The sequence below is a fragment of the Vulpes lagopus genome, chromosome 16 (assembly GCF_018345385.1).
Source record: "Vulpes lagopus strain Blue_001 chromosome 16, ASM1834538v1, whole genome shotgun sequence".
Taxonomy (NCBI): domain Eukaryota; kingdom Metazoa; phylum Chordata; class Mammalia; order Carnivora; family Canidae; genus Vulpes; species Vulpes lagopus.
The window spans coordinates 12,974,093-13,000,040 of NC_054839.1; the positions used below are offsets into that span (position 1 = coordinate 12,974,093).

The 25,948-nt window shown below is 44.9% G+C and overlaps 1 protein-coding gene across 1 annotated transcript in view; it reads right to left on the reverse strand.

Annotated features, from left to right (window-relative positions):
- Nucleotides 1-25,948, reverse strand: part of FARP1 (FERM, ARH/RhoGEF and pleckstrin domain protein 1) — a 282,324-nt gene that overhangs the window by 36,186 nt on the left and 220,190 nt on the right. The window contains 8 exon segments of the mRNA XM_041731186.1: nucleotides 5,687-5,820; nucleotides 6,854-6,943; nucleotides 8,144-8,331; nucleotides 21,315-21,426; nucleotides 22,320-22,352; nucleotides 22,354-22,404; nucleotides 23,523-23,598; nucleotides 25,879-25,947. Of these exon segments, the coding sequence (XP_041587120.1) occupies nucleotides 5,687-5,820; nucleotides 6,854-6,943; nucleotides 8,144-8,331; nucleotides 21,315-21,426; nucleotides 22,320-22,352; nucleotides 22,354-22,404; nucleotides 23,523-23,598; nucleotides 25,879-25,947 (753 nt within the window).

Here is a 25,948-nt window from a genome sequence, read left to right on the forward strand (position 1 = left end):
GGGGGGTGCTGCTACAAACCATTCTGATCCTCAGGCAGTCACCCCCACTCCATTTCTGCCATTGGACAGTCCTAGAGACAATACTGCTCCATGTGTGACATTTCTGATCACGATCTGCAGAAGTGTCCCACCCCTCACAGACAGGCTTGCTTTCTGCTCTGGATGGACACCTTCCTTGTCTCTCCACTCCACTGGGTCCAAGCCTGCTCCTGCCCCCGACCCCTGTCTCATCCTGTTCTGTGTGCCCAGCTATTCTCCAGACATGCTTTCCTCTGGGACCCTCCACTCCTGTGTACCCATTTCCTCCCCCAAATCTCTGGTGGCTTCTTCATTTTCCTTTGCTGGTTCTTACTCTGCCATAAGATACATGTTTATGGAAAGTTGCCAAACAGGTGTATTCAGTACAATTCTGTCCCTGGCTCTCCTCCCATCTCACCATTATTCCTTACAGGAGGGGATTCTTCTTGTGGATAGTTTCCAGACCCACACCACTCCACCTGGTTTCTCTCCCAAGCCAGAGACCTGTGTTTCCAATCATCGGAAGGACTCCATTTTTGACTCCTCAAAATTGATGTGCCCCAAAGCAAACTCATTTTCTTTCCATCATACTTGCTTCTTCCTATCTTCTTTCAATTTCTTAAATTCATGAGCATCCTCCCAGGTAACCAGGATCAAAGCTCATGGGGCCTTCCCTTCTCCTTGGTCTCATGAACCCTACTTGTCTGCTCAATGACCTCCAGTCTCTACCTCTCCTAGCTAGACTTCTGCACCTCTTCCCAAATGAATCCTGCAAGTTTCTTCTAATAAATGCAGCTGAACCTTCTTGAGAATGGTGTGCACCCAGAGCCTATCCCAAGTGCCTCTCTGTAGGATTCTATACCCTGCCCCAGCACCCAGCAATAAGTCTGTGCGGAGCAGAGTCCACTAAGGCACACTGTGTCAGAGCAGGTCTTCATCCGTCTCTGGGGAGTGAGTTGGCTAGTGTGTATTCTATGCCTGCCAGGCATTTCAGGGCTGGAATTTCAGACTCTGCTCTGAAAGCCAAAGGTTGTAAGTGGCTTTCTCTGAATGCATTTGAACAGCTGCGTAAAACATCTTGGCTCTCAAAAAGAAAAAGCATTCTTCATGTTTTCACAAGTCACCAAATCTGTTTTTTCCTTGTTTTTGAGGAAATAAGGTAGCCTGGGCTTTGGCCAGGATCAGTTGGTCTATCCTCCTCTTGGGCGGGTTTCCTGAGGAAAATGCAGCATTTGGATATAGACAGGTGTGTTTACTGATCAGGGCTTCAGCATCATGGTTCAGGAATATGTCCTGGTAATCTTTCTGCCCTATGACTTCCCATTGCTGATGGAAGTATAGGACAACTGAATGTAGAATTGCAAAGGAGAAGCACAGTGGCTGTGTTACTTCAGTACCAAATTTGGGGGGGATTTTAGGTGCATGGTAGACTTTAGATTTTTTTTCCATTAACAACAGTCATTTAAAATAGTATCACTGGGGGCTATTGGTTGCACCTCTTCCCAACTGGGTGGGTCAGTTGGTTAAGCATCTGCCTTCAGCTCAGGTCATGATCTCAGGATCCTTGGATCGAGCCCCACATCGGGCTCCCTGCTCAGCGGGAAGTCTGCCTTTCCCTTCCCACCTCCAATTGTGCTGTGTCAAAATCTTAAAACAAAACAAAACAAAACAAAACAAAACAACAACAAAAAAAACCAAAAAACGTTCACTGAATAAAGTCTGGAGTTTAGTTGATGGTCACTTAGCCATGTGAGTTTCTTATTTCAGACAGGTGTGCGTGGTACAGAAGCAGCTGACGTTGAAGGAAAGGCAGGCATGAAGAGTAATGCAGAAACTCTCCTGTCATGGCAACTTTTCTCTAAATCTAAAATTGCTTCAAAATAAAGTTAATATAAAAAATGATCAGTTCCCCATCCTTCCTTTCTGTGGATGGGGCAGGACAGTAAGCCTTTCACAAATACTGTCTCATTTAATCCAGGCAATGAGCTGGAGACCACACTGTACACGTGACAGATGAGGCATGAAGCTCTGCAAGGGCCCCGGGCAGCTAGACAGAGACACCAGGTGGTGGTGCAGCTGCAAGTGTGGACACAGCCAGGACACAGCCATCCCAATCTGCACCAGCTAGTCCAGGTACCCCTATCACAGACTGAATATACATATATATTCAGACACATATATACCTACTTCTATGTGGCCTGCAGGTCAGGAACTCAGTGTGAACTCCTTTCTTAATACACCTCCCTGTGTTCCCTTCTTCTCCTTAAATATTTTCACTCATGGGCTGCCTCTGCCATGCAGGTATCAATGGCCCAGATGTCCTTTGAGACAGAACTGGCTAGGGATGCCTGGGGCCACACTGGATATGGTCTACTCATCCGCAAGAGGACCTGGCCTCCTCCCTCTGAGGCTGCAAGCCTCCAGATGGGCAAAGCCTAACACTCGAACACTAGGCTCACTCATTCATTCGCCCACCTGTGCATGCATTTATTCACAGCTTGTAGAATAAACAAGAGTTACAACCAAAATGCAAATCACAGAACACAGAATCCTAGGTTTGTCAGGAGAATTAGGTATCAGTGGCTCCAGAAAAGGTCTTCATTATAGTCATCTCAAGAAGCACTTTAGAAATGCACATTTCTGGGGATGCCTGGGTGGCTAGCGGTTGGGCAACTACCTTTGGCTCAGGTCGTGATCCTGGGACCTGGGATGGAGTCCTGCATCGGGCTCCTGCGAAGAGCCTACTTCTCCCTCTGCCTATTGTCTCTGCCTCTCTGTCTCTCATGAATAAGTAAATAAATCTTAAAAAAAAAAAAAGAAATGCACATTCCTGAGGCTCACCCCAATGTTCTGATTCAGGAGGGCTGGATGGGGGCTGGTGATGTGTATTTTTTCAAAACTCCCCCTCCCCCATTCCAAGTGACCTTGATACACTGCCAGGTTTGGGGTTTTGCCCAATAGATAAAAACCTTCTAAAAATAGTCAACCTCTGCTCAAGAAACTCCAAGGTGGAGGAGCTCATTACCTCATAAGGCAGTCTCTCATTGCTGTTAGTGTTAGGAAATCCTTCTCTATATTTAGACACGACGTGCCCATTTGGAAATTTATGTTTTAAATTTTGTGCTCTGGTATAACTAAAATGACACTCACTCCCCTTTGTACATGACCAGCCTAAAGAGGGCCAACATACATTCTAAAATCTCTCTTCGAGGACAAAAGCCCATAGTTTCAACATATATTTTTTTTAAATCAAGTACATTTTCTTATTATCCTATTTCAAATGTGAAACTCAGAATTGGACCTAATGTTCTGAAGGAACCCTAAGCCTTGAAGGTTTCATTTTTCATGCTCTGGCCTCTTTCATGTCTAGGACAGCCACAACAAGCGTTCTTGCCCTTGGCTACACATTGGAATCAGTGGGAAGCTTTATGAATTCCTGGTGCCTACATCCTCCCTCTCAGAGATTCCAGTATTCTAGGGGTTCTGGTCAGTTATCAAGAATTTTTAAAGGTTCCAGGTGATTGGAATGAGCAGCCAATGTTGAGAGCTACAGATACAGGCACTGAGACTTCTACATGTCATACTATTGCCTTGTACTTACACGCACTCAGCCTTTTTGCCTTGGATCCCTGCCAAGGCAAGTCTTCCTCATCATGCACTTGAGGAAACGATTAGCTGAACTTACGGCAGACTTTTACATTTATTCCTAATAAATGTCATCAATCTGGTTTGGGTCCATTGTTGCAAGGACACGCTGTGTCCTCGAGCTGCATACCAACTATCCACTCTCTCTCTCTAGCTTTGAGTCTTTTGCATGCTTCTGGTATCGTCATGTAAAACATGAATAAAATTATAGATCTCTGAAAGAAACTCTACTAGAAATCCTTTGGGAAATAAATGATAGCAGCTGCTTTTTAGGCAATTGGATATTCCTTCACAGTTAAGGGCCAGATGCTAAAGATTTATGGTCACAGATAAATCCAAGAGCATGGCATTTAATCCTAAGTTCTCTGGGGCGGAAGGAGCTAGCTAAAGCCACCAGGCTGGGCTGCCAGGGTCCTGCTGGGGACATTTCATCTGTGTGACCTCCTCTGCATTATTTAGGTCAACTGCCATTATTTAGGTTCATCAAAGCTGCTAGAGTGACCCCAGCTCAAGATGCTCTGAGCCTAATGGGAAGACTTAGGACCATATTAATGCACATCTCACTGGCCACAAAACAACTGTGAACCAATTTCTCCCGAGTTGTAAGTTCTCTGACTCCACTATGAAAGCATCATCAAGCTTCGGAGGAATGAGGAGGCAACATAACATGTCAGAACACAACCATAAGCTTCTCAGTAAGCTCTGGGAGGTCAAATAAGAAGTTAGATTTGGTAAAATCTTTTTTCTTTCTTTTTTTTTCATTTTGAAAAGAGCCATTTATCTTACATTCACAGCACCACCCTAGAATAAGAGTCTGAAATGGGGTTTCCAATCTTTTCCCATCTCAGTCCTGGCTGCACTCTTCAACCTGGGGAGAAGCCTCTCACTTCTTTCCATGTGAATGATCCTAAAGCACACACCAAGCTGGACACCTGAGCTCGTTACTTCACAACACGGAAGGGAAGCCCCGCTAACCTGCTTCAACTGACACGTGAATCCTCTGGTCTGGGATCACGTGGAATGCGACCATCTCATCCATAGCACATTCAGGCCCCCTGTCACTAAATGCCCCGAGAACACTTTAAAGCAAATTCTCACTTCCACTGAGGGATACAGTAATATAACAACTTCTACCTCTGCCGAAAACACAAAAGCCCTTTGCTATTTTCTCCCAGAATTTTCCAAAAGCATGTTTAGTAGACAGTCAAATCCTCAAATGTCTATGTAGAACGGTCTTAGAAAACAAAAACAAAAACAACCCTAAGAATTTTCTGTAAAGATTCTATTTTATTTTTCTATTTTAGGGAAGGGTACACTGGATTTCGCATCCTGCAGTACACAAAGTGCTTCCCGAGTTTTTGCGCCACCCTCTTCCTCCAATTCGTGTTTATTCAGTATTAAATGGACAGACTTAATGTTCTTCTAAACCCCTCTATTCATGGACATTTGGATCATTTGCAATCTTTTAATTCTAGTACAACTATCTCTTGTCATATGTCATTTCACGTTATAAATGTATCCTTATGACCAATTTCTAGAAGTGGGATTCAAGTTACAAGTGTGTGGTACAAAGGGCCCTATGTTTTTCCAAGAACTTCTTCAACACAGTGTAATATAAGTTCGAGAGCTGCATGAGACACAGATACTTCATCAAGGACTAGAAAACAAGCATCAGTGAACTACAACTAAAACCCCCAAAAGTCCTTCAATATGCCTCTATTCTTTCAATACCTTTGTTGGCTTTCCAGAAGAGCCTACCATCTTTATTTTGTGATATTCACTTAATTATGAGAAAACATGTGTTCTGAAGAATTATAAAACAAAGGGACCAAAAATCCAGGATGAGATCTAAATACACACAGAATTGAATGGAAAACCACTTCAAGGTTGGCTTCGCTGAAGTCAGTTTCTTGCCTATATCTTTGGTCATGACAGTTGCTTAGAACGAACAACACAAAACAACATTATGGGGAGAGAGGAGGGTGTGGGGACAAACCTGATTATTAAATGTAACTGTACTCACCACAGGGCTAGTCGTTGTTCAGTTTCCTTGAGAAAACTGGTATGGAATTTGTGCAAAGGTTCAAAATTCGGGAAGATGAGACTCTTCAAAGCTTCGGGCATGGCATCCTCTTTGCTCACTGTGCTCTGAAACCACTAGAATAAAAAGAGGACACACATAGAGTTCAGATGAATGATGGCAATTCTGCAGAAGAAATGCTGCAGCCCAGCATGCTTGGAGAACACGGGAGCACCAGGGGCTCCCAGATCCTACTGTTATTCCTCTCTCCCATTAGATGGGGTGAGAAGCACCCAGCTCATCATGATGGTTTCCCAAAACCTGTTACCAGTGGATTGTCAAGGCCAGGAGAAATCTCTGAAACGGGCAGCTACTTCAAATCAAAACTTGCATTCTGGCCAACTCACTGAGTCATTCCTGATGGAGACCACTATAGTATACCCTCTGGTTTGGTCCTTTAGGAGCATCCTTTTCTGCTCCTTTGTGAAAATGCTGAGCATCAAGGAAGCTGCACTGGAGAGAGAAAGCCTCTGCCTTCACACTACAGTTACTCATCCTGCTGCAGTGAGACGGGGCTATCTCACAACATTTATCAAGCACCTGGCTTGGGCTGGGGGGTGGGAGGGCAGGTGCCATGCAAGCCCCGTGATTCCTACTGACCTCCAAAGGCTAGTTCTTTCCCAGAACCCAGGGATCATAAAGATATCTGCAATGCTTTGAATTTGTTTCCAAGACTGAATAGGACTGATTAAAATAATAAAAGGTAGTCTTCTTGTAGGTTTGCTGGTATGGCTTAATTTATTATCAGGGCTAAAACAAGGCTTCTATTCACCTCTGGGGTCTTCCTCAAGCAAAAGTAGCTACATTTGATGACAGGGCAAAACACAAACTGTTCTGCCTTGGTGCAACCCAGACAGTACAATGTTTAGCTTTCTCCACTTCAGAAGCTTCCTTCCTTTACACTTAAGAATCACAATAAAAAAATTTTTTACAGAGCATGGGCCAAATTAAATATACTATGACCGTCTAATTTCTATAACTCAGAACCAAATCCTTTTAATTGGAGTCAGAGAACCCAGCATTTAATTAGATCCAGCTTCTCCCTGAAAGCTACATAGGAGTTGAGATAAGTTATGTAATTGAATACTTTAGGGGAAATGCTATACATACCGAAGTAATGACCTCAAGATCCTTCAGATACGTTCTTTCGGTGGTGGATACTTCCTTAGCAATGAAGTATGCCTTGTCAGTTGGGAACCTCTGCAAAATCCACAGAAGAAACAAGACATAATAATAACCTAATAACCTTTGAGTACATCTCTCTAAGAAAGTCCTGATTAAAGTGATACGTTGCTAAATTACAATGTTTTGTTAACTGGGCTCAAGGCTAAATAAACTCTTACTTGTTCTCCTTTTTGTGTGAGGAACTAAGAGAAGAGAGTGAATTCCCATGATGAGGAAAGAGCCAGGAATGTTCCCTTCCACAGAAATCTTACCCTCAGTCAAAGGCCTCCAATGAGTATGTTGGCCACCGAGGAGGATTATTCATACAAAATTGGGCATCTGAAAATCTAACCAACTAGTAAAATATCAGAGCAATGCAATTTTCCAGGAAATAAAAGAAACAGAAATCACAGCAGCCTTTGTCCCGGGAGCTGGGGGCTGGTGGGGTTGGTGTGTACAGGAAACGGAAGCTAGGGTGTTTGTGGGAATACATAAGGTGGCTGAGCTAAGGGGACAAAGTGAAAGCAGCCGGTGACAGTGCTGGGACTCAGTTCCCTGGAGCCGTCGCTTGGTGAACAGGCACTTCTCAGCAGTGAGCCAGCCATGGCTTTTGCTTTCTCTTTAAACAGTAAGTAAAAGGAAATCCTTGTTGCTAGCCACCTTGCTTGCTTCCATGAGAGTCTACCTGCTTCCATCTTTGGGGATATACTCAAGAGCACTGAAACCAGAGACCCAGACACCTGTCTGTCTCTGTATCCAGCAGCAGCATTCGAGACAGCCAGAAGGAGTGAGTAACCAAACTGTCCATCAACAGGTGCATAAACACAAGTGTGTTCTACGCATACAACGGGATAGGATTCAGCCTTAAAAAAGAATCCCTGACCTACACTACACCATGGATGAACCTTGAGGCCATGATGCTAAGTGAAAGTCAGACACAAAAGGACAAACACTGCAGGATTCCTTCTGTAGGAGGTTCCTAACCAGTAGAATCCAGAGACAAAAAGTAGAATGGTGGTTGCCAGGGGCTGGGGAAAGGGGATGGATGGAGATCTGTTAAATGGGGACAGTTTTGGTTTGCAAAAATGACAAAGTTCTGGAGAGGGATGGTGACAATGGTTATGCAACACTGAACGTACTTAATGTCACTGAGAAATATGCTTAAAAACGGTTAAAATGGCAAATGTTATGTATACTACTGCAATTAAAAAAGAGTAACGATGCATGTCCCCACACCTTTCTCCGGCCTTCTTCCTCGTCGTCAGTGCGTGGGCATGCCTGGTCGTTCAGCAGCGGGCTGACCAAGGGAGAGGACTGCTTGGTGTCGGGGCTCAGGTTGGGAGACAAGATCACGCTGGCAGGCACAGCTCCTCCTTGGGAGTTGATGGACAGCTCTGAAAGGTGAGGGCTACCAGTCAGGGAGCCTATTTGGGGATGAGAAGTATTAAAGAAAAAAAAAAAAGTAATTCCTTCTGGGACCAGATTGCTACTTACAATTCTCCCCTGTATCAAATCTTTAAATGTTGACTACCATTTTGCACATCGAATGTGCTTCATGATTTTCTACTTTTTCTGGGAGTTGCGGCTGCCTTCATACTAAAGATTCCATAGTATGAATGAGTCAATGGAGCCAGAGTTCTGTGATTAATGATAACGCAGAGAACTCTGCTCAGGGAATGGCTACAGGGGTTTAGAAGCATAGTGGATCCCCAAATGGGATCTCTATCTCCTTACTACTGCCTTAGCTTCTACGAATTATTCGAGAAAGATAGTGTCTATACCACCAGGAGACATGAGAGAAAGGGCTAGAAAAATAGAGCTATTCTAAAAGGAAACTAAATGACTGACATACCCAGGACAGACTACACCTTGTAACAACGGGCCGCAGTCAAAGAAAGAATGAACAGCTAACTCCCCATTCTACCAAGAACAGAAGCAAGCTTATACCTGGTGATGGCATTCCGTGTCTCTCTCACTGTTTGGGACAGAAACACTTAGCATCACATTTACATGCAAAGCTGGAGGTCATTACATTATCACAATTCCCCTTGATGAGTCAAAAAAGTGACAGGTCATTAATGATTCCTCTGCAAAGGATACATTAAATAATATGAAAACGTATCATTACCCATTATACATCAGCCAAAGGAGAGGACGTGTACGTGAAACATTTTGCCAACAGAATTCTGCGAGTCTCGAAACCTCAGCCCATTGAAGCTAACCGGAATGTTTCAAAACATACTTCCTACCTGCATGTTTTAACCTGACACATTTATAATTCTAACACAGGTTTGCTAGGACTAGCACGAGGCTAAACAAAAATTCAAGTAGCCTGCAGTCCCATCTGTTACCATTATAAGGAAAGACGATGTGAATGCTTTATTTTCCAAAACTGCGGTTTCAGCTCATGGCTATTCCGCACACTGACAAGGATCTTGGAGAGAAAGGTGGAGTGCAGTTTTCTGGGCATACCCCATTTTCTTGACATCTATCCTCTCCCTTTGGATTCATGCATATCCACTTTGAAATTACAAGATGGGATGGCCTAAAATGGAGGGTAGTGATCTTGACACAGTATGAATGAACCAACCATGAAAAACCACCAGCCCCCACCCCGTCCCAGCTAGACCAGCTAGCTGTGTTATCAATACATGTGGGAAAAGCCGCCGCACCCAGAACAGCAAAAAGCAGACATCCTGCTACTGACCGTTGGTCAGAAAAATGATGTTCGAAGAATGAGATTTGAAAACATGAGAAAGATTTAGAGAAGTTTGAGTTTTACATTGAAATCCTGGCATTTTAAAAAAACATCACTGAAATGAAGTCCTGGTAGATAAAGACCCGTTCAACCCCACACACCACCAGACCCAGCGAAATCCGGAGAAAAAGGCCAGAAATTGCTTCACAAATGTCAATTTTATTGACACTAGTGCACAACCGAATACAATAATTTCGAAAGAATTGGAACTTGTCAAATAGAAATAGTGACAACAATTAGAACTGCAAATGTTTCAAGGTACTACACTAGTCTCTTCTTTAAAAAAAAAAATCACAAAAAGGAAAGTGTCATCACTACAAATAGGAAATAGAAAAGAGAAATTCTGGCAGTCTAGAGATCAAAACATTTCATGCATTTTTTGAGTTGTCATATCAGAGCCACTTTTTATTTGTCCACCATAATCTGGCAAACTTTGGGGCTTACCTTCAGCTCTCACACTGTGTGCGAGGTCAGGTGAGGCCATTGGAAGTGAGAGCATGCGGGGCCTTGGTTTTGCAGTGACGTGGAGCAGAAAAAAACATTCACCTCATCAGTGAGAGTTGCAGCCAAGAATAAAAAGCAGTTAGAAGATTGGCTTGTAGGAGAAGTGGGGGGATGGGGTGAGAAACAGTACCAATGAGGCCCTGGACGGCATCCAGCAGCAGATAAAAAACCACCTGCCCCACCGTGAGGGAGAATATGTGGGTGGCCACCATCAAGCACAAACACTTCCACCCTCCAAAGGTCAAAAGCCACTGGCCTAGGTGAAATCCCCCTGGGGACATTTCTATTAGTAGACTGAAAAAGAAGAGAAAATGACCAGGGTTTCCAGGAGACATCTGTCCTGCCAAGAAGGCAGGGCATATTCAAAGAAAATAGCTGTCTAGAAGAATCCACACTGGACCCCATCAGAGATAGGATTCAGAAAATGGGACACTGACAGTGAACTTGATGACAACCCACGTTCCCACTTGGAGGAAATGACAGCCCCAGGTCAGCCACAGGTTGCTGGGTGACAACCTGCTCATTCACTCACGTAGCCCAAAGATGTGGGTGATCAGCAACTTCACAGGTAGGACACACAGACTTGGAGAATGACCCAAAATAGGGTCGCCAATTTTAGCTACGTCAGCTAGCTTTGTGTCTACTCCTAGGGCCTAAGAAGGGAAGGCTGATGGGTGTATTTAATAACAGAACCAGCAAATCAATAAATCCCAAGCAGCCTGGTCTAATATCTGTCCACTACTCTACAGAAGGGGATGGACCAAACTCTTCAAGTTTGCTCATTTGAGCTGCTTCCATGGAGAATAGCCCTCCTCTCCCCTTGCAAGAAAAACTACTTGAGACTTTGAAAATTTATAGGTGACATGGTCCAAAAAAACCTGTGTAGCTCATTTACCATCCAGCAATCAATGAGATATGTTGATGAGGGTTGTCAGTAGAATTTGGCAGCTTGATGAGAAATTAAAATGCTCTTTTGATTCTGAGCCAAAGTGCTGTGACAACTGTCTCTACAAAGTGGTGTCTATCCTTGGGCAGGTGTTTAAGAACTGGGTCTTAAAATCAGTGCCTAAGGTTACAGTTATTAGAATGACATGTAACCAGTTTTCACTGAAGTAGTCCATTCTACAAACAAGCATGGTTGCTCTGTAAGATAGGAGCCCACTTATTATCTACATAGCCTTATCAAGCCTGTTCAAATCATGCAGCTGGTCACCTGCTTTGAAGGCACAGCCCCAAGTAATGAGGAAGCTAACTCAGTAAGCTTATTAATGCCTGTTTTTTTGTTTTGTTTTGTTTTTTAACCATTTTTCCCCCCTCTGTGACAAACTGACACAAAGTAATTTCTTACAGCAGTGGGCTCTAGGTAAATAATTTATGGGGACCTTTTGAGAAAGCACCTAGATATTAAGGCAATAGGTGGAAAGAAGTTTAAATAGAGTAGAAAAAGATCAGTTAGACTCCGAAAGTCTGGAAGAGTCTGATTCTTTTAAAAATTATTTTTTCCTATTTCCAGAAATTGCCCTGCATTTTGTTAAGGTATTCAGTATTCAGTAACTCTCAAATTCTTCACCTCTTCCAAATGGTTTCATGCCCCCCACGATGGCCGCCCCCCCTTCCCTGCCATTAACCCGTATCAAGAGGGCTGAGTTTATGTCACCCCCATGGACTGGAAATGCCATCACGAATACTGCTCTCAAGAGAGGCATTTCTGGTAATTGCTTTTAAAAATCCTTTTACATGTACACATTCTCATGACAAACAATTATGGAACTTCAAATTAGCATGGCTATATTTATGGATTCAATTTATCACCTCACTGAAAAACTGGCTTGGCTTGTCAGTATTTTTAATGTAAAATACATTCATAATTCTTCTCTCCTGGCTGCTCTGGGAAAGCTCTACAGCATCACCCAGACTACAGTATCGCCTGATCAGCCCTTGTCAGAGATACGTAAACAGCAGGAACATGGTTTATGACCAGCCAGCCAAACTCAATGCTTTTCTTCCCCCTTTTTGGGATTGGGCGCGGCTGCACCGTAACCTCCTCTGATTGTACTAAGGCTTAAGGACAAATGCACACGAGCCTGGGAAAAGAGAACTTTCTACTCTATTTTCCAAGCAATAGAAAATGGCATTTCAAATACTTAATTGTACCTGTCCTGTATTTTAAATTGGTCAATACGTTGGTAATCTGAGTTTTAATTAGCTAAGTTATTTTTCCTGCTAAGTGCTTAGAAAACCTGATCATCATTTTAAAAATAGTAATCCATAGCAGGTTTGTTATATATTTAGATGCTGATTGCTTTCTCAATTCCTCTTTCCAAAATTTTAGTAAGTACAATTTAAACAGTGTGCTGATTCTTCAGTATCCCCCGCTAAAGAACGTTACCTGGCACCAGCTTTTAGATGCCACTCATCTATCATGATTTGTCTCCTGGTATTTGGTTCTAAAATATAGATTTTATCTCTACATACCCAGAATATGTTCCAAAGGCACATGTAGGAAATTCATTACAAGATGTAGGTTTTCATGGATCTTTAAAAAGGCTCTTTTTAAATCCATCATCTCCCTCTAAAAAAGAATACAATAAATTCTCCCTGGAGATTGTCTGTATTTGAAAGGCAGTTATCAAAAGTCAGTATCGAGGGGAAAATGGGTAATCTCTTGAATGGACAGGATTCACTCTAGTGTGATATCTCAGTTGGGTCCCACCCCAATGGAGTATGTGTAGAGGGTAATGTGTATATGTGCTTCTTATTCTCAGAACAAAGTCCTTCAAACAAGGTTTTACACAAGCAGCTAAGCATCCACTTTTGGTGTTCATCATCCAGCAACTCAAAGAGCAACCACAATGCAACTTTCAGAAAAATAAAAAGAGAGAAATGCTACCAATGGCGCAAAGAGAATGAATGTTCTTGTGTGCTCTTACTCATGGGGAAAAGAGAAAGGAGAATTTCCCTTTGTTCATATACGGTGGTGGTGGCAGCAGTGGTGGCAGTGTTTGGGTTGGGGGGACATGGTGCTTTGTACCAATGAAAAAATACCATCTTGTACTCAGGACAAAGCTTCAGCCATCAGTGGAAAAGAACAGTTACAATTGACAGTATTTTTACAGCAAGATACCTGTTAGGACAAGTAAAAGCCTCTTCAGTTTAGATTAACAAAGAGATATTAATATCGTGCATACACTGTTACAAGAGTTTGGCCTTCCATGCTGAAAGAATCACCAAGCTCATTGTTACTGGGAGAAGCCAGCACCCTTCCCCGGTGGTATAAATCCATGCTTTATTGAGATGCTGCACTCTTAGGCCATGGAGAGAAGATGAAACCAGACAGTAACTGTGAGAGCTTACATTTTGGGGACACATCAAAACTAATGGCTTATTGGCCGTGAGTAGCCAACTAGGCAGAGCTGGGCGGGGTCTTCTTTACATTTCCAACGTCCTCCTCCCACACAACTAAATTCTCTTATATAGACTAACTATGGAAAGTGCTCTACTCCTGTTTGAATTGATGCTCCCAACCAACACATGAAGCCAATCCTTTGGTTAGGTGTCTGAGTTCCCCTATGTAAGCTCCTGCCACAGATACACTCTGTTTCCATGAGACCTCTCCCCTCAATTACAGTGATCCTGCTCACTTCCAAAGACCTCCTTACCCCCATGCACACACCATACAAAGTGTAGGCTTCCTAGAAGATGAAATCCAAAAAGTTAAGCCCTCCATTTGCTTTCTCTTCCCCACCCTCAGGAAATAGGGTACCACCCCGGCATGTCTCCGTGTTAAAGCTTGCTGTTTCATGAACAGGATCACTGTATTCTAGAGGAAACAGGTATTCCAAGTACAAACTGGTATTCAGCAGTGTTAAAAAAAAAAAAAAAAAAGGGACATCAGACAGTGCTCCAACAATGCACGGAACAGAAGGTACACCATGCTCTGAGGATAAAGACAGAACATCAGGGGTGGGGGGTGGGGAGCTTTTTTTCTCCTAGATAGGTACATGCTGACAAACAGTACATACAATGGAACAACAGAAAAATGTTTTCTCAAATTTATTGAACAAATGACAAAAATGAGAATGAAGTCCCCAGCCTTTTCTAAATTTTAAAATTTGGTGTATTAGATGTTTTTAATAAAATATTTTATCTACAGTATTAAATATACACACAGAAAGAAGAGAAGGGAACTGGATTAATAATACAGCCCAAGCTTGTGAAATTTGGTTAGTTAGGTTTTCATGGGAACTTTCCAGGTAGAAAGGGGGTGAGCACGAGGGGCTGGATCCATCGGGAATTTAGGTGTGTGTGTGTGTGGAGAGAACAGCAGGTGTGTGGTCTTCACTAAAGAAGGCTTATCTTTGGTCTTTCTGTACATCACTAAAGGCAGAGTGACAAATTTTTGCTTTCTTATGAAGGAACTTTGAGGCCCAGGAAGAAGGAGCTGTTAGCCTAATATCATGAGGCAGAAAGCCTGTCCATGAGTCATGACATGCCAGTCACACCCCTGAGGACTCCAAAATGAACCTGTCCTTGTATCTTATTTGAAAGCCAGGTAACAACCCAAATTCCTAAGAAAGCAGAGCACTACCTGCAGACTCCCTGTACCACTACCACGTCCACCTCTTACTCAAAAGGAGAATGAGTAAATCACTGATGCTTTTTACTAAATGTGCATGCACACAGAGTCCTCACTCTGTCCTCTGGTGCCCCTGATTTGTCCCACATTTGGCAATGATCTGTAGTTACCCTTCAATATCCTGAGCCCGCTGTGCCCGCCCCGGCAGCCAACTCACCTATCTTCCAGTGCTCACCCCATGATGGCATGAAGAGCACAGACTTGCAGTTAACCTCTTCAACTGGCTCTCAGCTACACCTGAAGATCAGCCATCTCATGTCAACAGCTGATTATTAATTCTCCCTGCTTTAGGTCTATAAAGCCACCCCAGGACATTCTAGAGTAACCCAATCTAGAACCCACACAAAGACACAAAGGAGCTGCCTTCCCCTGGGAGCTACACTCAAATACCAGAGGCCAAGATGCTGAGGGCTGTTCCCAGGTAAAGCAGAGGTGTCTGATTTCAGTCTATCTGGAAATGATCCTCAACAGATCAGTCTATTCAATTCTGACAGCTTTCAGAAAAAGAAGATTTTCTACTTCATTCCCAGCTTCCACCAAGAGATGTTTAATTGCTTCCACTGGAAAAGAAGAAAAAGTTCCTCATGCTAGAAGTGTCATTTATGGTTTTTGGAATGATGTACTTTTTTTTAGGGGGGGTCAAAGCAAGACTCCCCACCCACCACCTCCCAAACATATATATGGCATACAGGAGCAGTGGTAACTTCTGTTCACAGGGGAATTACTTGGAAATCTCTCGGTTATCCAAGGAAACAATAAGGAACCCTGTTCAAGGATGGCCAACCAAGGGGCAACCAGATGCCCACAACACAAGGCCAAATCATCATGGAGTTTGTTTTTTCTTTTCATTATTATTTTTTTTTAATAAGAAGAGAACTGCTATATTAAGTGGCACGCTTAGCTTGATCTAAAAGACATGGCTTCATTTTAAAAACCAGCAAGTGGTATTAGAGGTATGCATAAATGTACGCTGCAGACCCCATTGCCTTGTATTGTTTTCACTCAACTAAATGGAGGGAGGCGGAATTAAACTAGCAAGGAAAAACCGGTGCCAGTAAATTCTCTAATGTCACCTGAGTCGTTTGTTCGTCATTTACTGCTCTAGAAGTTTATGACTAGTACTTCTCCTTCCATATTGCCCTCACGGATGTGGTGAATGTGGCTGAGTGTGCAACGCATCAGAGAGCTACCAGCAGGGGATTATTCTGAAACATTCACTTCTTTCAGGTTCAGAAGAAACTCACTCTATTTCAAGGATGGCAGAGAAAGATTCTTTTGCAGTTTGATTTAAAAAATCTGCAATGAAATAGGCCCATCCCATGAAACCACAGGAAGGCCAGCCAGCCTCAGAGTGAAGAACCTCGTAACTAATACAGCCTACCAGAGGGAAGATCCAGAAAACAGAGCCTTTTTTAGGAATGCAATTCTGAGGGCTCTTTAAATTCTTGCTGATAAAAGTAAGGGCTGAGGCAAAGAGTGATTAAAATAGAATAAATTCAAAATAAACCCAATGATGAAGAGGGCCCCCAAATTTCTTAATTTAAGGCTGGGCAAATCACTGGCTAATGACAACAACTGCACCAAACTCATTCTGTGCTAAATAGAGAATAACATTTTAAGTGGAAAAAGTTGATGGAAAGCATGGAACACTGATTATAGACATGAAAAAAGAAGCTGTACGCATATGCACAAGTTTTAACAAAATTTAAAATGACAGTTTAATCTTATTCATTTTTCCTTTTTTTAGATAATGCTTCACAACACAATCAAAAGGATTCCAGGGCTAATATGCAAGTTGGGTTTCTGATTCAACAGAGGACAGACTGGGTTCTGTATACTTGGTGCAAATTTCAAGAGGCTCAGGCTATATATTTGAGTTTTGTGGGCCCGCTTTTTTTTTTCTTTTAAAGAACTGCTGGGTTAGAATCTTCAAAGAAGTTCTTGGGAATAAAATCAGAATTATTCACATTTTAAAGGCAGGCCACGTGGCACAATTTGGAGCTAAATCTGTGAGAAATCCCCAAATATGAGTCACATATGTGGGGAAGAATCTGGCTCACAGACTTCCTTTAATTAAATTCCTGTCTAATAAAATATCGTCAATGGCATACAGATGTCTGTCAAAGAAGCGGTGCAGTTTGCTTTAAGTTCCAGAACTCATTAAATGCACTTCTTCATGCTAAAAGAATTTCTTGCATTTTATTTTGCCCTGAACAAACAGCAACAAAAATCAACCACAAAGGGGGCTACAATTTGCATACTTTGAAATACCGTCTAACAAAAGATATTAATGCAAGGTGGCCTGGTGGCTGGAAGATGTGCTTCTAATAGAAGGTTTGTCTTCTATCCAAGGCCTCAAGGTACTGTATTTCATAGAGCAGCTATTACCCGAAGATCTGGGCTCTTTATTGATTCAGGAGACTCTACACTAGCTATTGTCTTCGACAAAGAGATGACAGGTCTTGGGAAACCCTCTGGAAACTGGAATGAATTCACAGGTTACCTATTCTTCACAGCCAACCCCACTGCTGGTCTTGCTGCACACTCTTGGTACAACTTTGTGACCATGCATGTCCTTCTCTGCTACATAGTAAGGCAGATAAAGACACGGGGAACCAGAGTCTCACAAAAGGCTGGGAGGCTGTGGGCTTTCCCTGACCTCTGCACAGTCAGAGAACATGTCTCCTTTGCGATCTGGCTGTACCGGGCTCAAAGAATGCTTAAATCTACTCCCCCACTCATGCTTAGAATATTAGTACAGGGCAAGCTCCACCAGAGGCAATTAGTGAATATTCTCAGCACTTTAGGCTATGTGGCTTATGAACAAACCATACCCCTTCTCTGTTAAGCACCATTAATCACATCAGGATTGCTGCTTTCATAAATACTGGCCCAGAAGCAGAAATTGAATCACTTGGCTGGTACAAAACCAACCAGAGAAAAAAACTGATGAGCAACCCTAAAAGGGGAGAGTTTGTCAATACAGAACTGAGTACACTACCATTGATCAGCTGTTTTTAGAATACTTCAGATTAAAAAAAAAATCACTCCTTTAAGTAAAAAGCAAAACAAAATAATTACTGAAGCATGTTTTGCTTTGGAGGTTTACATTTACTGATTCACATTGTATGCTGGGTAAGGGAATACCCATTGCTCATTCACACTTCATCAGACTGCTGTGTCATTAGAGGTAAAAAGAAAACTCATTTGAACAAATCACCTTCACAAATAGACCACAGGATTCCAAATGTGATTCTGCTTAACTCACATTGGACTCAATTTTTATACAGCAAATCGACATCTTTTTCTAAGTCCAAAACAGAAATATGCAAGGACATGTTATAAGTGCAAAAATCCTACGACAGAAAAAGCAGTTCTTCCTACGTATTATGGACTGTAACTGCCTAAGTCTACATGATCGCTGGTCTCCACATTTGATTTTAATTACTAATCTGAACAAGATTCTCCAAAATTAAAGTACTTAATCAAAAAAGTCCTATTGCACCAAGATGTCACACAGACCAAAGCTGAAGGGCTAGGGGCCAGGGTTCTAGTTTTAGCTTTATCATGCAGTAGCTGTATGGACTTCAACAGAACAAGGCTTGTCATCCATAAAATGAAGGTTTCCCCTAGATGATCTCTAAGGTCCCTTCTAATTTTAAAAATTCTGTGACTCTGTTAAATATATTACTCTAAGGCAAGACATCAACACACTGCTTCATTGAACATCTTTCAAACTACCCAATAATCAGTTTGATTCATCAATCATGCACTGAATCAAATGATTAGGAAAATAAAACAGCAACAAAAAAAGGTTGTATAGAAATGGATTGTGTTTAGTGTCTTTAAAATCAACTTGTCAACACTCATGTGGACAGATAATCATTTGTGAGCCACAAGGTCAGTCAGTACGGCTGTTATATATGGCTGCCAAATTCTCCCCTGCTTCCTCCCCATGCATTACTCTTCCCTTGTGATCATATCATATGGATAAGTTTAATAAGGCCGTTGGCAAGGTGGCACGCCAGGATGGATTATCGTTAAAACTCTTTTCAATAATCTGGTAGTTATGATCTAAAATTTTGGTTCTACAATTCATCTTTTTTAAAAAAAGTACTAAAGACTGAATGAAAAATATCAAACAACAGGAATTAACAAAAGTACTTCATTTATGATGCTTTCCTTACTCTGCAAGCAATCCAAAAATTTAGCTATCAGTTTCAAGATATACCACTAGATTCTGGAAGGCAACTGTGTCAGGCTGAGGAGTGACCCTGGATGCCCAGCAGAACCATCCGGGGAACCCAAGTGGCACCCCCAGATGAATTAGATAAAAATGTCTAGGGCCAGGGCCCAGGCATCACTGATTTTTTTTAAAATGTCTCAGGTGACTCCCTTGCACAGCTGGGGCCGAGAAACGAGCGAGTTAAAACAAGACTCTTTGATTTCAGATGCAGGAATGCTGAGTGAAAGGCACTGGCAGAGGTGGGCCAGTTAAGAAATCAAACCTCTCACTACTTACACCTTTTTCCTGCACACAGAAACATCTGGAAGCCATTGTTCCAAAGAGAAGACACTGTTCACACAAGTGTGAACACTAAGAATGAAAATAACAACCAAACTAGGGGCAGCAATACTAGGATCTTTCTCTAGGCTGTGTGTGATTCAGAGGCAGCCCTTTGGTTTGCCAGCCTGGGAACAACAGTGCCTATTGCGAGGTCTTATTTTACCCCCCATCATCACTCAGCAGTATTTCTGAGTTTCAATTAGAAATTCTGACAGCCAGAGCTATAGCTTCTTAAAACATAGCTAACAATTTGACCGACTGATGCAAATCCGAACCAAACCAGTAATCCCTCGTAAATTACAGTTCCACCTGACATCCTTTACATCATTTCCTAAGAAGTCTGGAAAAAAGAAAGACTATTCTTCCCATTAAAATGCTCATTATTCTTGACTAAGATCTCACCAACACTTAATCTCAACCAGCAATCAACTTACAAATGGTCTTGAATTATGTCAATCCCTCACTTTATGAGGCTCCAAAAAAGCAGCACCTCCTCTTAAAGGGGGAAAACGTAAAACCAACACCTTTCCTGGGATCTCACTGTTACGTCAGTCCAAACATTCAGTCAATAGGAGCGTGATCTGCATACAAACTCAACACACACAGAAGATTTCCACGTAAACACAACACACTATACACATGATCAGATTCAGAATTACGTATTTCTTCCTTGCCTTCAACCAGAAAGATGAACAGGCTCATGGTAACTTGTCATTACATCTTACTATTTATCTTGTCCATTTAAAAAAATTTTTTTTTGTTTTTTTTGGAAAGCAAGCCCACTGTGTGAAGTTTCATTTTTCTTAAAGATCTTAGAGCCAGCCATACCCTATCCAAACACGTCTGTCCAAAACTTCCCCTAGTAAATGTTGACTAAAGATTAATGAGTCGCTAGAACAGATCATCTCCACTGAAACACAAGACTCAGGACTCTAGGTTCCCAACACTTGAAGCCGGCCCTCCTACTCATCCTCCTCTTCCTCCTCACTCACATGCAGGCCACCCAAGTGCTTCTGACTTCTCAGCATGGAAGGGGAGCTCAGCACTGCTGGGTTGCCAAACGTGAGAGGCTGGCTCAAAGAGGCCACCATCTCGGAGTCTGAATCACTGGATTCAGTCCCGCTGCTGGTGGAGCCCTCCGTCACTTGCAGGGGTGCCCGCTGGTCTGCCAAGCCGCTGGCACACCCTGACCGCAGCGGGGGGATCTTTGAGGTTGGAGCCCCGAGAGGTGCACCATTAGCCAGCACTCTACCTTCGGATGCAGCCAGGCTGCCCAGTCTCCCCTTTCCACGGCCATCAAGCCCATCCAATGGCTCTGGGGTTGAACTTACTTGGCTGAGGATGAGCGGGTCTGTCTCTGACTTATTGTACCTACTGGGGAGACTCCGTAAGTATGGCCTTTGGAGGACCGGGGAAGGGCTCTCAGGAGGACCAGGAGGACCCTGGCTTGGGAGAGTCTCTTCTCTCATACTTTCCTCTCGTGGGTCATGCCCGTTTTCAGAAACATAGCCTTGAGACCCAGTCCTGTCCCAACTCCTATTTGGACTCGACTGTCTGCTCCTGGGAGACAGTGGGGTGCCGGGGGTACTGTGGCCGTCTGAGGCCCTGAACAGCTCATCTATCAGGGAGCTATGTCTGGGGAGTCTGGGGCTCCCGCTCATATCGAAGGTTAGGTCTGCGGAATCGCCGTCGAGGAACTCTCTGGAGGGAGGCCGGGACGACTTCACGGAGCGGGGGGATGCCCTGAGCCTAGCCTCCGCCTGCCTCTCATCCCGGGAGAGCAGATAAACCCCACTGGTCAAATCACCCTCATAGTTGTCATTTGTTTGGGACCGTGACTGGGATGCTTGCTCCCTGAGCAGGTCGGATTCGCTATCTACGTCACTGCAGTCAATGAAAGGAATGGAAGTGCTGCTGCCTCTGGCAGCCCTGGATGCTGGACCTGTGCTCGGCTGCGGGGGCTGAGCTTTACTCTGCGGGCTCCTGTCCTCGGCGTTGGCGGCGGCCCCGTCCTCCTCCTCCTCTTCGGCGGGCGCCCGCGGGGCTCCGGCCGCCTTCCCGCTGCCCGCGCTATCAGCAGGCACCTCCGAGTGCGTGGGTCGGCATCCAGAAGGTTCTCTGGGGGCGGGGGGGGGGGGGGGTGGTGGAAGCTCGCCAGGCAGGCTCTCCTGCAGCCCAGGTGGGGGTGCTGCGTCTGCTCCCTGGGGCCTGCAGGCCCCTAAGGAGTTGCCAACGTTTCTTAGAGTCCTTGCAATCCCGCAGGGGGCTGCCCAAGAAAGGGTGGGCAGGGAGAGGTGGAAAAACACATCGTGGACTGGAACCCCACCCCCACCCCAACTCCCACCCCCAAGGCCAGTTAACATGGATTTCAAACAAAAGACAAAAACTTCTTTGTACTTCTGCGGGAAGAGCAGACAGGTTAGGCACTCTTTAGGGATGCACAAAGGATCTGCTTCATGTCCTTCCCCAACAAAGTTTGCCGCCTTCCCGCTGCCCGCGGGGCTCCGGCCGCCTTCCCGCTGCCCGCGGGGCTCCGGCCGCCTTCCCGCTGCCCGCGGGGCTCCGGCCGCCTTCCCGCTGCCCGCGGGGCTCCGGCCGCCTTCCCGCTGCCCGCGGGGCTCCGGCCGCCTTCCCGCTGCCCGCGGGGCTCCGGCCGCCTTCCCGCTGCCCGCGGGGCTCCGGCCGCCTTCCCGCTGCCCGCGGGGCTCCGGCCGCCTTCCCGCTGCCCGCGGGGCTCCGGCCGCCTTCCCGCTGCCCGCGGGGCTCCGGCCGCCTTCCCGCTGCCCGCGGGGCTCCGGCCGCCTTCCCGCTGCCCGCGGGGCTCCGGCCGCCTTCCCGCTGCCCGCGGGGCTCCGGCCGCCTTCCCGCTGCCCGCGGGGCTCCGGCCGCCTTCCCGCTGCCCGCGGGGCTCCGGCCGCCTTCCCGCTGCCCGCGGGGCTCCGGCCGCCTTCCCGCTGCCCGCGGGGCTCCGGCCGCCTCGGGCGCCGCGGCTCGGGGGCTGCTCCGGGGGGAGGGCTGGCTCGCTGCTGCGCCTGCGCGGGCGAGAGAGGGGTGGGGGGTCACCGCGGGCCCAAAGCGGGGGAGCGCAGAGCCGGCTCAGGGACTCCTCTCGGACCCCTGCGGAAGCTCCTGGCCATGTAGCCGCTGCTCTAGGCGATCCGCTCTGCACCGCCACGCGGCTAATCAGCAGGCACCTCCGAGTGCGTGGGTCGGCATCCAGAAGGTTCTCTGGGGGCGGGGGGGGGGGGGGGGTGGTGGAAGCTCGCCAGGCAGGCTCTCCTGCAGCCCAGGTGGGGTGCTGCGTCTGCTCCCTGGGGCCTGCAGGCCCCTAAGGAGTTGCCAACGTTTCTTAGAGTCCTTGCAATCCCGCAGGGGGCTGCCCAAGAAAGGGTGGGCAGGGAGAGGTGGAAAACACATCGTGGACTGGAACCCCACCCCCACCCCAACTCCACCCCCCAAGGCCAGTTAACATGGATTTCAAACAAAAGACAAAAACTTCTTTGTACTTCTGCGGGAAGAGCAGACAGGTTAGGCACTCTTTAGGGATGCACAAAGGGATCTGCTTCATGTCCTTCCCCAACAAAGTTGGTATTCTCTCATGGAGAAAACCCTGAAAACACATCCAGAAAATGAGCTCTCACCAACCTCAGGGCAAGAGTGATAATGTCTCTGGTTGCCAGCTGCGGTCACTGCCCTGTAACATGAGTCCTGGGAACTCACCACCCAGTCTGGTGCCAACAAAGGGTTCTGACCTTGGCGGTGAATGGGAGCTACACCCATCAGGTGCAAAGGAGGGCCTGGTGTCTTCACACAACCACCCCCGTGTAGGGGGAGGGTGGACTCCGCTCTATTGGCTCTGTGGGTGGTTCCACTCCTAAGCTGAGTTCAGGCCAACAGAGCAAACTTCATGGCAAACGCATGGGACAGAGAACACTAAGTCAGCTAAAAAAGGACCCACTCTGGGGCTCATGGAGCATAGGCTGGGGTGCTCAAAGCCAGGGCATATAGCTATATTCTCCTCTACAAAAAGAACCCCAAAGATGAAGGGCAAATAGCTCAGAAGCATACTATGAAACCCAGTACTTAGCAGAGAAAGTTTGGTAACAACCCTCCCCCGACAATTTATAATAGTTGATCAGCATTTACTGACTTGTTTTGGCACTTCTGAATTCGGCTCTGTAGGCGGTGTAGCCAGGCTTCTGATGGACTGAATCTTGCTGTGTTTCCTGGAAAAAAATCACAGAAGATAGCCAAAGTTAGGTAAGCTGCTGTTATTGTTTTTTTAAATGAAAAATAACAGCCTTATGCACATCCTCAATATGAAGGCATCTCAAGTAGTGTGTATGGCTGCTCCCTGAAGAGTCATTCTCTTTATACTACTTGTAGGGTTCAGGGGTTACTTAAATTCTGAAAAAATTCTCTGCAAGCCCCTAGTTCTGTTCAATGGTACAAGTGGTCAGGAGCTCCAGCCACTGTTCACTATCTTTCTAGTTCTGGAAAAGTCCCTGGGAGGGAGAGGTGGCTGGGCCCAAGGATAACACTGAATTGCAAGTTCTGGTCTGACAATACAGTATCAATTCATGTATTGTGGGTGATGATTTCCTAGATCAATGCTAGAATAGACGCAATCCCTACTCATCAGCTAACTCTTTCATAGTGGTGAGTTCAGAGAAGGTCTGCCCCCATGAATGAATTTACAGTCCCAGTAGCAGAAGGAAAATTCTATTTCATGCCACTAGCACCTCTCCATCTTTTCCCTGACTTTACGGTGTCCTCCTCTTCCTCAGTGAACAAGCATTAGAAACTTTTCAGGTACTCAAACAAAACCATATAAATACAGAGAAATTACATGTGAATGTACATTCATTCAGCTTTTCTTCCAAATACTCCAAACAGACAAGGATGGTCACAGCCATAAGTTCATTTCAGCAAAAGCAAAACAAAACACCGAGCACTCTGAACGTTTATCACCAGAGAATCAGATACATAAAATGTAATACTTTCACAATATCCTAAAATACCAATACCAATCCCCAAATCAGGGTAGGGTTTATTTTTATTTTTTTTAAAGGACTTTTTTTTTTTAAAGATTTTATTTATTTATTCATAAGACACAGAGAAAGAGAGAGAGAGAGAGAGAGAGGCACAGAGTTCTCCGGAGAAGCGGGCTTCACGCAGGGAGCCTGATGTGGGACTCGATCTCGGGTCTCCAGGATCACACCCTGGGCTGGAGGTAGCAGTTGAGCCAACCAGGCTGCCCCAGGGTAGGGTTTAAAATGCAAGATGCAGAATTATGTACGGTGAGCTACTAGTTAAATGAAAAAGCACACCCCGGAGAAATCCTGCACATTTTCTTCAGATGCATAAATATGCACAATAGAAGTAACATGAAGCTGGCAGTTGTTGCCTCTGGGAGGGGAGAGGGAAATAGCAAAGACGGTTGTTGGTTAAGGGGGAGGGTGTAGCTACATCTGTCACAAGTAGTTACACACAAAAAAGGGGAAAATAACTCAGAAACAAAAAAAATGTGGATGTTTGTTGTGTTCTCTGTGTTATATTGTATTTTTAGGATGTATTAAAATGTAAAAAAGAAAAATGTTGAAAAGAAAAAATCCACATGCACTAAACAGCCTGTAGTGCACCATCACATCATGATCTGTTTACCCTTTTATCTTTGTCCCTAGATTCTCTGCTTCTCCCTTTGGGGCAACAGAGGGCTTTGGGGGCTTTGGACCCAGTTGACCAGGGGCCACTTGCTAGCTCTGAGATGCTAGTAATTTAATCTCTTTGAGCTGCAGTGCCTCATCTTTAAAAAAAAAAAAAAAGCGAATAGGAGAAGGTTGCCTGGATGGCTCAGTGGGTTAAGCGTCTGACTCTTGAGTTCAGCTCAGGTCATGATCTCAGGGTCCTGGGATGAGGCTGTATGTTCAGTGGGGAGTCTGCTTCTCTCCCTCTCCCCTGGCCCCCACTTGTGGTCTCTCTCTCTCTCTCTCTCTCAAATAAATGCATAAAAATCTTAAAAAAAAAAAAAGCAATAGGAGAGCACCAACTTCATGGAGCTGGTATGAAGACTCTGAGTTAATGTATGCAGAGTGTGTGGAAACATAGCGAGAGCTATAAGCATTCACTAACGATAGTAATAAATCCTGCTGCTTCTCATCCAAACTGTATTTAATTAAAAGTTTATAGAAATACTTTCAATTCAAATCCCAAAATACTTAAGGACTCACAGAAGATGATATTTTTACAGTGCTTTATCCTCGCTCCCATCTCCTACTCCTCTTCCTCCTCACCTGGCCCTCCAGGTCAGTTCACATGTCACTTCACCCTTGAGGACATACCCCAGCCCTCCAATGTTTCTGTTCATTAAACTGACCCAGTTTTACTATGAGGCACTAGATTGGTAACTCACCAACCCTGGGTGAAGAGAGATTAAGCAAGAATGCACTGTCACCCAGAGAGAATGACTCTTGTCACATCAGAAGGAATATCGAAATTTCTCTTACCTTTCAAACTGTACTTTCTTATGTCCTCCTTCTTTCACGTAGTCGAGAACCTGCTTCTGAGTCCGACCGC